The following is a 12,758-nucleotide window of genomic DNA, read 5'->3' as shown; positions in this document are numbered from 1 at the left end:
TTACCATAGTCCTGAATAGAGTCTTAATGTTTTAGTAAGTGTCAGAATAATTTTTTCTTTAACAAGAAAATTATGATAAATAAATGGAGTAATACTGTGCAGACAGGCAAGATTATAGGGGTTGATTGTTATCTACAAAGTTGAATAGTTTGCATGCCAAGACATCTGTATATAGGCTTTCCTTTTGTTAATTCTTCTGGTTTCAATAAAAAGCTCTCAAATTTTAGTCTACTTATTTACTCAACACAAAGTCAAATGTACTTTGCATTAAGACGTATTTAAGGATTTTCAAGAGTAATTCTGATCGTTGATTTTTCCTTTGCCTTTTTATTCCTGAATAAGACCCTATTCTCTATTGCTTTATATTTTACAATACTCTTTTCAATGAACATTTAACTGTTTTTTCAAAGCAACCCCACAAGGAGTGTGTTACTGTTTTCATTTAAGTGTGAGGAGATTGAGAACAAAATGCAAGCTCTCTATCCAGTTTCAGGTGGGAATATGGTAGATTTTTTTATATATATGGTAGATTTTTTTTTCCTAAAAACTACTATAATGTCTCTCTGTGTATCAAGCCTTTTAGTAGTTAACTCTTAAATTGACTCTGCTTGACCACGTGACTTTCTTTGGCCAATGAGACAGTAGCAAATGAGTCATAAACAGAATCAAGAAGAGTGCTTGTATATTTGAGCTTGCTCTCTTGCTGTTCTTGGAATTCTGAGACTTCCGTGTGAATAAGCCTGTTAGAGGATCAAAAACATGTGGCTCAATCACTTCCATCACCCATCCCAGAACCAGTCAATACCCAAAAGCAAGGATGATCAGCAGCTTTTCCTAGATGCTTGACACCTGCCAAGATCAGAAGACCCAACTACCTGATATTAGCTCAAATTTCAAACCCACATAATCACGAGTAAATAAATGTTTGCCACTAAGTTTGAGGTAGTTTATATTTTAGCAAAGGCTAACAGATACAAATGAAAAAGTGACTTCAAGGTGGTTGATCTTGGGGAAAAGAGCTTAGCACAGCACAAACTTACTTTGACTGTTGGTAAGAATATGCGGGTGCATGTTCGTTGGATGTGTCCACTGCTATCTGTTGCTGCTGACCACTGGTGTCCTGGGATGAAGGTGCCACTGTCTGGGGAGAGGTATCAGTAACAACACCCTAAGGAGGCAAATAAAAACACAAAAGCCTTACTTGTTTAAGCAAAGGGCCCTCTTCTAGGTGGGCTGTAAATACCCCTCTTCTCTTTGGCTTGAGTAGAGATGTACTCAGCTACATGAAGCCACAATAAGTACTTAAAGGACAACCACAGAGCATATGGATAAGGGGTGAGAAATTCTTCCTAATGTGACACCAAGAAGCCTTGCTGTCAGAAGTCCTTGGAGTAGTCAAGTGGTCAGAAACCATTTTGCCCACACTCGGAACTTTTAAGCCATAGTTGCATACAGCTGCACTAAATAACAATTTATTAATCAAACACCCATTCAGGATTCCTAAAGAATTTGTATGTTCAAATATTTTTCTGGGGTAGTTCACTGTACTATGTCTATATCATTTGGCAAAATAATAGGCTCTGACCTTAGTAAAAGTCTACATCAAAGTTTGGAAATCTTTTAAAAGGATGCTGCTGAGTAGGTTTTCCCTTTAGCAATTTGATTTGTTTTATTTTGTTTTGTTTTCCAGGACATGAACTGGAATTAATTTAGAAGTTTCAGAAAACAAAAAACAACTTGTTCTTAATTTTGGTTTGCTCTTCCTTCACCCTTTCTCTTTCTTGTTTCTCACAAATGCCAGCAAGAATGAATTGCTAGAATTGGCCATGATTGGGGATATATGCTTGGTTCCCAGAGAGGCATAGGTGGCTTTACTTGGCCATTAGTAGGCCCAAGGAGGGCACTGACCTGAATACATTCTCCTGGTTTTACTTATGGTTTTGGATACCTGCAGTGACATCTGGTTTCAAATGTTTCAAATGTTTCAAATGTTCCATTCTCTCTCACCGATTAAAGTTTCCTAAATTTCTTTTGTAGAACCTGGAAAAACTCCCTATTTTAATTCATTATATTTTTTCCTAATGTGCATTTTCTGAACCTCCCACCAGCATTTACTTGGGTAGTTACTAGTGAATGAAGATTCAATGAGTGTTGTTACATAGAAAATGAATTAGTGCTTTTCTTTATAAATACAAATTCAAGCCAGTATATCAGAGTATACTTATATTTTTCTCAGTGAAAGATTGTTTTTAATCCTCAAATTTAACTATAACTAGACTGTTTCCAATAAGCTACACTGTCAAATGTGTCTCATAGTCATGGAAATGCTCAAATTTTGTAGATAAGCATATGCCTTTGGTGTAGACACAGAGATATGCAAATATGTGTCAAAGATTTATACTTAAAGTGCCTAGAATGTCCAGATTCTTAATTTTCTCATGCCATAGGTGCTTTTTGATAGCTCAGTATAGCAAACAACATGTAATTTAATCACATATTCTTGAAATTCTGAAAAGCCAATTAAAATTTATTTAATATGGCATATTTGAGGGGGTTCTATACGCCTGGAACACATAAAAGATTTAAAAATTGAACCTCTTTGGTTTCCTAAGTTACATAACAGCGTCCTGTTAAACTTCTAGGTTTCCCAGATCTTGACATGAGCAAACATTTGTCACACACCAAAACCAAATAACCTACATTCTAAAAGATCCAATTTAGTCTGTAAAGGTCTCCTTCAATCTCTGTAGCTCCAGAGGTGGAGAAAGTCTTGGGGGATCTTTATGTAAAGTGGTGCCAACACACTAGCTGCTTGCCAGTTATTTGAGTAGCAAAGACCTTGATTCCAGAGGGCTCCCAGCTGATGAGAAGGACTGCACAGTGGCCATGACGCACATGAGTATCAGGTGAAGGGAAGAAAGGGCAATAAAAATAACTGCTGGAACCAGGGAGAGGCAGTCACATCTCAGCGCTTCACCGCCATCTCTATAGCTCTGTGCCCTTTCCTTTTCTGTGTAGCTTGATGGCTCTGTCCAGTTAATGATGTGTAGGGGGCATGGATTTAGCCCAGTGGAAAGAGAGAAGGAAAGGGGCAAAACTTCCATGAAAGACAAGATGCCATCATCACTCATCATGTCCACATCAGAGTGACAACAACTTCTTCCTTGTCTATAGGAAGCCACAGACCTGTCATTCACTAGAGCAATGGTTTTTAATTTTTGGTACATACTAGAATCACTTGAGGTCTTTTAAAAGTCCTGATGTCCAGTCCACACTATAGACAAATCCGTGATTAGAATTTTTAAAGAGGCTAAGACTCAGGAATCGATATTTTTTAAAGTTCCCGAAATAATTTCAATGTGCAGAAAAGTTTGAAAACAAGTGCACTAGTCCAGTGTCTCTCAAGTTTTCATGTGCATCTGGATCACTGAGTGATCATCTTAAACTGCAAGTTCAGATCCAGTAGGTCTGGGTGGTATCTGAGAGTCTGCATTTCTAACCAGCTCTCAGGAGATGCTAACGATGCTGGCCCAGGAACGATTCTTTCAGTGACAAGGCACTTCCACTCTCTATGTAAGTATTTGTGGTTAACTTGCGATGGGGTAGTGATTTGGTCTCTGATCTTCTCTCTAAATATGAAAATGACATTCCTTTTATACCTCTGTAGCAGGTTAGCTCATTTCATTTGCCAAACAAAACAGACATGTTTGAGTGCATACTTTCATATACTGAGCTTATAATTTCGAATTTTAGAGCAGCACAAAAAATTAAAAATGAGTATTCCTTGGGTTATTGGGAGACGGTGATATGTGTGACCGAGATTTATTTCCCCTAACCGCTTTCTATTAGACAGGGACAGACTTACTTCAATAGAAACAGCTGTCGGAGGCACAGGCGTGTACTGGGGAATGTAGGTCCCTTGCATAGGAGCAGCAGCAGTCATATACTAGAGGGAATCAAAGAAAAATGCACGTGAACTTTGGGTTGCAGCCAGAGAGGAAATCAAACACCGCACGAGACTGCTTTCGATGTATGGCCCATGGCCAGCACATAATTAGTCAAACTCTATTTTGACCAAAAATAAGGCAGTTCCTATCGGCATTGCATGATCCTTGCTTACTGATTCAGTACCAACAACAGCCCCACCTCTACAGTTTCAGTACAGTTAATTCACCCCTATTCTCTCACTTTGTCCTTTTAAATATTGTGTATAAGATCTCAAACATTTCACATTTCACAACTAAACACAAACTCCTTGAAGGTGAGATGATGTCTGTTTTTGTCTCCATTTTGTTCCTAGTACCCGTCACATAGTAGGCTCTCAATAAGTATTTGTTGAATGAATGAATGAATCATCATATTAATTGTTAATAATAATTTATTTCAAATTTTAAAAAGCAGAGAAATAATGTAAGAAATACTTATGTAGCCCGTTCATTATTGGCAAATGTTGTCATTTTTATATCATTTTATTTAAAATAAAAGAAATAGAGGTTACTGATAATGTTAAAGTCTCTTTTCTTCTCTTCTCCTATTTCATTCTCACATCACTGTTAGTTTTCCAACACCATTGGTCCTCCAAATTTTCCTCATCAGGATGAATAATGAAATAGCCAAATCATTTTTGCTAAGTTGTTGCATTTAACAAAGTACGTATTAGGTATAACATGTATTTTTGCAATGAAAAAAGAGAGCCCCAGTAATGTACGTGCTCACCTACTTAAGCATAAATTATGACCCATCTTCCTAACACACACATTCTCCCTGCAAATTCAAAATTCTACTCTTTGAGGATTGAATTTTCTATGGAATAAACTGTTCCTGAGTTTCTAAACTTGACCAATATCATAAAACTTCAAAACCTGAATAATCTAATGAAAACAAGGCTTCTCAATTCATACAGGTTAGAGGAATGATTTTTATGAAAAAATCAATAGCCTCTGATATTTTATTCTTCCAAATTTGCTGAGATAAATACTAAGTCCATACAAAAATATAGAAAACCTAAATTACTATGTTTAGTGTATCTTAGTGCTTTCAGTATCCAAGAAGCATGGCGATTCTGACTCAAGAGAAATGTCTTAATGGAGACCAGCTCACTGGTGGTGGTGGTTCTTTATAATTATCCATACTCATGGATAATTATAGTAATAAATCAACTTTAGAATAAATGAATCTCCACCCTAAACACTATTCTACTCTATTTATTTGCTAAAAATTGAGAGAGTCTTAATGAAACAACCCTAAATCAAACAAACCAAACTATTGTCTGCAATACATGTGTTGCTACTAATAACATTTGAGTACAATTCATATCTATATAAAAACTACCTTGTAATTTGGACCAACAGCAATTGTTTAAAAGGCCTGGTGATATTCGTAATTTAGCCTTATAGTTCGACATTATCAGAGATTTCTGTACCCTGTCCTCTGTGCTCCTACAACATTCATAACTCTTCTAGTAAAATTGTCCAGACTATTGTCTTTTTAAAGGCCTGGGCCAAGTTTTATTTGTCTTTGCACCTTCTAACATGCAAAGTAGTGCCTGGTACTCAGTAAATAATTGTTCAATGATTGAATGAAAGGATACAAGAAGAAAGCCTTCCATTTCCAATTAAAAAATCTTGCATGTCTCTTGGCCGTTGATAATTCTGAGCTCATTATAGATACTAATTTCACCACCCCTATAATCTATTTGAATAACGTTTATATAAATACCTTAGCCAACTCTGCTCATCATTGTCCTTGTGCTTTTAAGCAGACAATAAATATTCAGATGTTTGACTGCTACCAATTTTTCAAATGAGTACAGAACTCTGGAGTCACATATCACCAAATATTATTTCACAACTAGATCCCTATGGCTGGCAGACATCTGCCATGTCAACAAAACTGTTCTAGAGAGTGTGTTGTGGATAACAGTTCCCTGGCCATGTCAGATAGGTGATTTGTCTCTGTTACACAGGGTCTAAATATCCTTTAATTTATTACAGCATTTCCTACATTGTATTCTTTGGAACAGTAGCTATATCGAGAGAAAAGCTTTCTGTGTTCCAATGCTGCATAATATATCTCTTCTTGATATTGACATGTAGGAAAAAAAGAAAAAAAAAAAAAAAACCTCTGAGAAATCATGTTTTACAGAAGCCTATTTAAAGGTAATTAAACCAGTATTACTAAAACTATTTTTTTGGTAGCATCTATTAGTTTTACTTAAAACTAGTGCTCTAAGGAATATACTTTGGAAAATATTTCTTTAATTGAATCTCAAAAATCTAGCTGATTTGTAGCAAGAGGGAACATATTTTCTACCAACTGTTAATTTTTATGTAAGTACAGAATTGATACAGTTGCAGCCATGCTCCATTCTTTGGTCATGGTTTTCCACAATTCACCATATACCAGTTTACTATGCATTAATACTAATCCCTCACCTATTTGGGTATTTTCTATTCTCGCGTTAGTAATGCTAAACTTTGCAACTGGGCCTAATAAATTAGTATGTTTGCTCTTTGCATAAGATGATGTTACTGGCACTCATCTGCAGGTCTTTTCTCTTATTTGTCTCCACTGTACTGTCTATATCTCTAAGTAGATATTCTGTGAATTAAAGGTCATTAGGGACCTGACCTGTGGCCATATACATATATATATATATATACATATATAGCAATATTCACTAGTTCACATGAAGATCCACTTCATTATTTAGACCTCGCTTGACAAATTAAAAAGTTTCCAGGTAGTATGGTTAACGAGAAGCATTTTATGTGATTTTTGCCTAAGTTTCTTCAAATGACTCTGAGTTATTCAAAATTACATCTGTGTTTTATTTTAGTGAACTGAATAAGTGTAATGTATCTTCACTCCTCCCATGACACTCAATGAAATTGTGAACGTCACCCAAACTGAACTGCTTATGGAGCAACTCGTACCCATCTTTTTGAAACAATACTGTGAATCTGGCAGGATGATTTACCCATTTTACAGATGGAGAAACTGAGACCTAAATACAATGGGAATAAACCTCCAGTTCTTCTGACCTATTATTCAGCACATTTTTCAGTCTACTTCATTATCCTTGGAGGTAAGTAAGTAAGGTCCTAAGACCTTCTTTCTGATCATTACCATCTAATATAGATATTAGCTTACTTTAATGGGCTTTAGTAATTGAATGTTTAAGAAATATAGAATAATATGTCATTGACTGATATTTTTATTGTTATTTATTTTCCATACATATTTTTTAGCTTCATTCTTTACTCAGAACACCTAATTTTCTTCTAGGGGAACTACCTCATATACTTAGTAACTTACTTTTATGCTGCTTTTCTGAACAGATCCAATAGAGATTTTCTGGTATAAATGAGATCAGCTCAGTTCAGTGTGCTATGCGTGTGTGTGTGTGTGTATCTTTTAATTTAAAAAATATTCCTGGTTGCTTTTCTTTTGTCACAGAAACCTTAATAGAGCTTCAGAAAGCTGTTTGATAATTAAGAACAGAATTACTTTAAATAAGTCAATGCTCTACAGTTTCATGCCCCTTAAGATTATTATCTCTGGATAAATTTTTGCAGTGAAGTTCTTCTGTGGTAGACAGATATTTTTAAGAGTGAAGCCTCAAGAAGTGGCAGTCTTGTAAAATTAGGAACAAGTGTTTACAGGAAATGGCTACAGCTATGTGTAGGCTGAACTCTCAGCTTTAGGTAACTGATGACAAATAACTCTGAACTGTCTTTGTAAGCACACAGTTTGATTTTTTTAAGAGCACAAACTACAGTTAGACTTAATAATACAGGCAGAATAAACATTAGTTAGATCTGGGTGCCTCGGAGACTGCTTTCATTTAGCCAGCTAATAAATGGCAGAGGACTAAGAGAATGACCTGTGATACCAATTCTGCTCTTTTGACTGATAAATTCTCATAGGCTACTTATTAATACCACAATAAGAATATATATATATATATATATATATATCCCTCAAGCTAATTTATTTTATTAGCATCTCTCAGAAGCTAGAAAATATCTGTCATAATTTTTGCATGAACACAAATCACTTATTTTGCACTTTTTTGGTACAGGAGCTAATGGGAACTGCATTACAACGAAATTATATAGATAAAATGGGTTCATCCATACAATAGGCAGTTCAAAGGTATAGCATTAATTAATAAATACATATATGTGCTTTTCGGTAAACAGCTTAATGATTTTTACGTATTCTGAAATCACTGGATTTTCACAAGTGAATGCGTAGGAGCACTGAATAGCCATTTTCAAACCCACAGAATAAATTCCAGACTCCATCACTTGTTCCAAGAAGTCTAGACACTGCATCACCAAGATAGTTACATGAAGAAAAAAAAAATGTGAGATTGGAAAGGAATTGTGTTTTTGCCTATTTAAATTGGAACAAACTACTTCTGTTACTGTGGAATCATTGATTATTTCTGAGGAAACAAAGAAAGAAAATCCCAGATTATTAGCTCTGGATTGCTTCTTTCTTCTCTCACCAAATAAAAACAAAATAAAAATGTTTTATGAATTTGCTGTGAGGAAACTTTACATTTTAATTATTTGTAGAGGCAAGGGAGGGGCAAGGAATTTCTCGCATTTCAATTTTGGAATTCTTAAATGAATTGATCAATCTCATTTGAAGTTATCATTATACTGTTTAGATTTTAAACTGGTGCTTCTAGTCCTTGCTATAAAATTTGTAAAACTGATTAACAAATTTCAGAAAGAGGAGTTGGCCAGGCACGGGGGCTCACACTTGTAATCCTAGCACTCTGGGAGACCAAGGCGGAAGGATTACTTGAGGTCAGGAGTTTGAGGTTACTGTGATCTAGGCTGATGGCATGGCACTCTAGCCAGGGCAACAGAGCGAGATTCTGTCTCAAAGAAAAGAAAAAAAACAGAAAGAGGAGATGTTCACATCCTATCAAACTCGGAAAGTCAACAGGAAGACTAGAGGAAAAATGCATCTGTGAAAGAAGTTGAGCAGAAGAAAACGGAGATTGTGGTAGATGGTGCTAACAGCATGCTGTATGAATTACCTTCAAAATCATGTAGATCAAAGTTTCTTTAACAAAGGAAGCTTGGGGATATAAGGAGCAAGCTGAGCTATGATTTGCCAGAGTTGGGTAAATGGCTGAGGGAAAGGCACAGCTATCTCAAGCAGAGGTTTCTGGAGTTTTGAGGACCATATTTCTTAGATTTGTGTAATTATATCATTTCTGAATTAAGGCACATTCCTGAACATGGGTTGGCAAATTGATATCATTTTGCACGCTTGTTTTATTTAACTTAGTAGTAATAGCTGCCTCAAGTGTAATTCTAAGAATGCTTTCTAAGTCTCCATGTCACTCAATGGATGAGAAGCTATCCATAGAGAGGAAGGGAACTAGAGAAATTTTCCTTAAAAGTAAAGAGTATCCCCAGTAGGTCACAGTAAGCCTGGACTCCTACCTGGACCCTTACTGCTCAGTTATTCTTATATCCTTTCTACTTCTACCAATGAAATATTGGATAATGAAGTGGATCCCCATCCAGAAAAGTGTATGCTTTCATAATAGTTTATGTTAGTATTAATATTAATATATAAAACAGATTATTTACTTTTAAGGTATGAATAGAGAAATAGCAGCTAGGCATGGGAGTGCACACCTGTAGTCCCATCTACTTGGGAAGCTGAGGTGGGAAGAACCCAGGAGTTTGAGTCTAGCCTGCACAACATAGCAAGACCCTGTCCCCCCACCCTCACCCCAAAAAAGGGGCAAACTTCATGTCTGTAATCCCAGAACTTTGGGAAAGCAAGGTAGGAGGATTGCTTGAGGCCAAGAGTTTGAGATGAGCTTAGGCAACATGGCAAGAGCCCATCTGTAAAACAAAAAGAGTAATAACAAAAAAAGACAAAACAAAATAGACAATTGTGAGTGATGTAATAATTGTCCCTGAAGAGTAGGTAGAGGTGAACATGGAGCAGGATATACTTCTGCTGGGAGTGAAAGCACTGGAAGGAGGACAAAGACCAGTTAGTGAACTTGATAGATATGGGAGTTGAGGGATCTATTAAACAAGAAATACAGATTGTTTTCATTGTATTCTGGAGAAGGGGGCATGTGCTGGTGGTATACAGCAAAGAGAAAAACAAGGAAGAATCTTAGATATTGTTCTCAGCTTGGAACTCTACAAAACCTAACCCCCTGCACAACAATGAGAAATGTTATTCCCATTTAATCATAGGCTATAGAGGCCTTCAATTTGGCAAAGAAAGCAATTTTCATGAATGTATTGAAAAAAAACAAGGCATATCAGGTTTGAACATTGTGCATAGATGTTTATTGTATCAATCAAAATAGAAGATAATACTATGGAAATGTAGCTGATTAAGAAATTATGTCTTAAAATTTGGATTTCAAACAATCCTATATAAGCAGTATGAATTATCTCCCCCTTCCCAAATTTTGTCATGGGTTTGGCCTAACATGAAATCTAGAGAAAGATGGGACAGAGGGAAGATTCAGTGGACCACAAAGACCACTTGGGAGGTAAAGACAAGTAATTCAGATAAAAACTGGGAACTTAATTGTCCATCAGATGGAAGAATGGAAGTTATTTGTAACTACAAAAGCATATATACAGCAGAGTAGAGGGAAGGACCCATTGGATTCAATAGAAAATGGAAAGTGAGTACATAGAAAAGATCATTAAGAGGATATTATGAACAACCTTATGCCAATAAATTTGACATCTTATATAAAATGGACAAATTTGTTGAAAATGACAATTTAGCAAAACTGGCATAAAAAGGAAGAGAAAATCTGAGTAGTTTTATATCTACTAGAGAAAATGAATTCATAATCCAAAAGTTTCCCACAATAAAACCTTCAGCTTCAATTGGCTTCTCTGGTGAATTTTCCAAACATTTAAAGAATTAATAATACCAATCTTTTATAAATTCTTCCAGAGAATACTAAAAAAGGAATACTTTCCAACTCATGCTCTTTATACCAAAATTTGACAGGGACATTACAAGAAGAGAAAACTATAGCCCAAGAACTCTCATGAATATTTATGTAAATTTCCTAAATAACATTTTAGTCAATAAATCTAATATGGGATTTATTTCATGATTACCTGGTAGGTTAAACATTTGGAAAATCAATCAACATAACTCACTACATTAAAAAAATAGCATCGTCTCAAAAGATTAAGAACCATCTTTCATAAAATTTAACATCTATGTATAAAAAAAGTCTTAGTACACTAAGAAGAGATGAGAACTAGAAATAGAAGTATATATACAAAAAACATACAGCTAACATCACAGATAATGTTGAAATACTGAACACTTTCCACTTAAATTTTGGAATGAGATAAAGTTGTCCAATGTTACCTCCTCAAATATTGTCCTCAAGGTTCTAGACAGTGCAATAACATAAGAAAAAAAAATGAAAGGTATAAAGATGGAAGAAATAAAACTGTCATGATTCACAGATGACATTCTCAAATATACACTAAAGAAGAAAAAACAATTATTATAATTAATAAGGAAATTTAGCAAGTTTGCTGAATACAACTCAATTAAAAATTTTATTTCTATATACCAGCAAGAGGCAATTAAAAATGAAATTTTAAAATGATGCTACATATACAGCATCCAAAAAATCAAATAGATAGAAATAAGTTTGACAAAAGGCAATGAAAACTTCTGTACTGAAAATTAGAAAGCCTTGATGAAAGAAATTAAATAAGACCTAAATAAATGGGGAGATATACCACATTCATCAATTAAAAGACTCAGTACTGTTAAACTGGCAATTCTCCTAACTAATTACAATCCCAATTGAAATCCAAGCAGATTTCTTGGTAGAAATAAACAAGCCCATTCTAAAATGTATATGTAAATATGGAGGACTTAGAATATTCAAGAAAATTTAGAAGCAAAAAAACAAAGTTGAAGGATGTATATTACTAGATATTAAGAGTTATTAAAAAGTCATAGTAACTAAGATAGTGTAATTAGTGTGGTATTGTTGCCAAGATAGAAAAATATACTAATGAAACTGAATAGAAAGACTAGAAACAAACATATAACATACAACTGCCACCTGATTTATAACAAGAGTGTCACTGCAATTCAATACAAGAAAGAATGATCTTTTAAATGATGCTGGATAAACGAGATATCTCTACAGGAAAGTGACCTTGATTCCTTCCTTATACCATAAACAATTAATAAACAATTGGATCATAGACATAAATATAAAAAGTATGATAATATGGCTTTTAGAAGAAAACAGGAAGGAAGCTTCCTGATCCTGGGAAAAGTAAAAATTTCTTAAACTATTCATTAAGCACTAACTATAAAAGAAAAGATTGATAAATTATTAAAAGACTGAGGGAAGATATTTATAATATACATACCCGAGAAGCAAACATTTTATACAGAATATATATTTTTAAAAATTCCACAAATCAGTAAGAAAACAGAAAACCCAATTTAAAAAGTGAGTCTGAACAAATCATTAATACACACAGCAATTTAGATTAATCTCCAGGTAATTGTGCTGAGCCAGAAAAAGAAAAAAGCCAATTCTAAAAGACTATATACTGTATGATTTCGTGTCTGTAACACTTTTTATGTGCCAAAATTTTAGAAATGGAGGACAGATTAATGGTTGCCAGAGTTAGGGATGAGGGATGCGGAAGTGAAAGGGAGGCAGATAGAGTTGTGAGGGAGAGGGATCCTTA

The 12,758-nt window shown here is 34.8% G+C and overlaps 1 protein-coding gene across 4 annotated transcripts in view; it reads right to left on the bottom strand.

The window, feature by feature from the left end:
* Positions 1 to 932: 932 nt before the first annotated feature.
* Positions 933 to 12,758, bottom strand: part of RBMS3 (RNA binding motif, single stranded interacting protein 3) — a 725,478-nt gene continuing 713,652 nt past the window's right edge. For 2 of the 4 annotated variants that reach the window (XM_012644534.1, XM_012644536.1), the window contains 2 exons: positions 3,866 to 3,946; positions 933 to 1,168 (listed from right to left, as the gene is read on the bottom strand). In XM_012644534.1, the coding sequence (XP_012499988.1) occupies positions 1,037 to 1,168; positions 3,866 to 3,946 (213 nt within the window). In that variant the 3' untranslated portion in view covers positions 933 to 1,036. The remainder of the gene's footprint in view (positions 1,169 to 3,865; positions 3,947 to 12,758) is intronic. The other 2 variants (XM_012644535.1, XM_012644537.1) reach the window with 1 other exon arrangement.

The sequence above is a fragment of the Propithecus coquereli genome, unplaced genomic scaffold, assembly GCF_000956105.1.
Source record: "Propithecus coquereli isolate 6110/MARCELLA unplaced genomic scaffold, Pcoq_1.0 Scaffold214, whole genome shotgun sequence".
NCBI lineage: Eukaryota > Metazoa > Chordata > Mammalia > Primates > Indriidae > Propithecus > Propithecus coquereli.
Note: the sequence above shows the minus strand (reverse complement) of the source record. Positions and strands in the feature narration are given on the sequence as shown.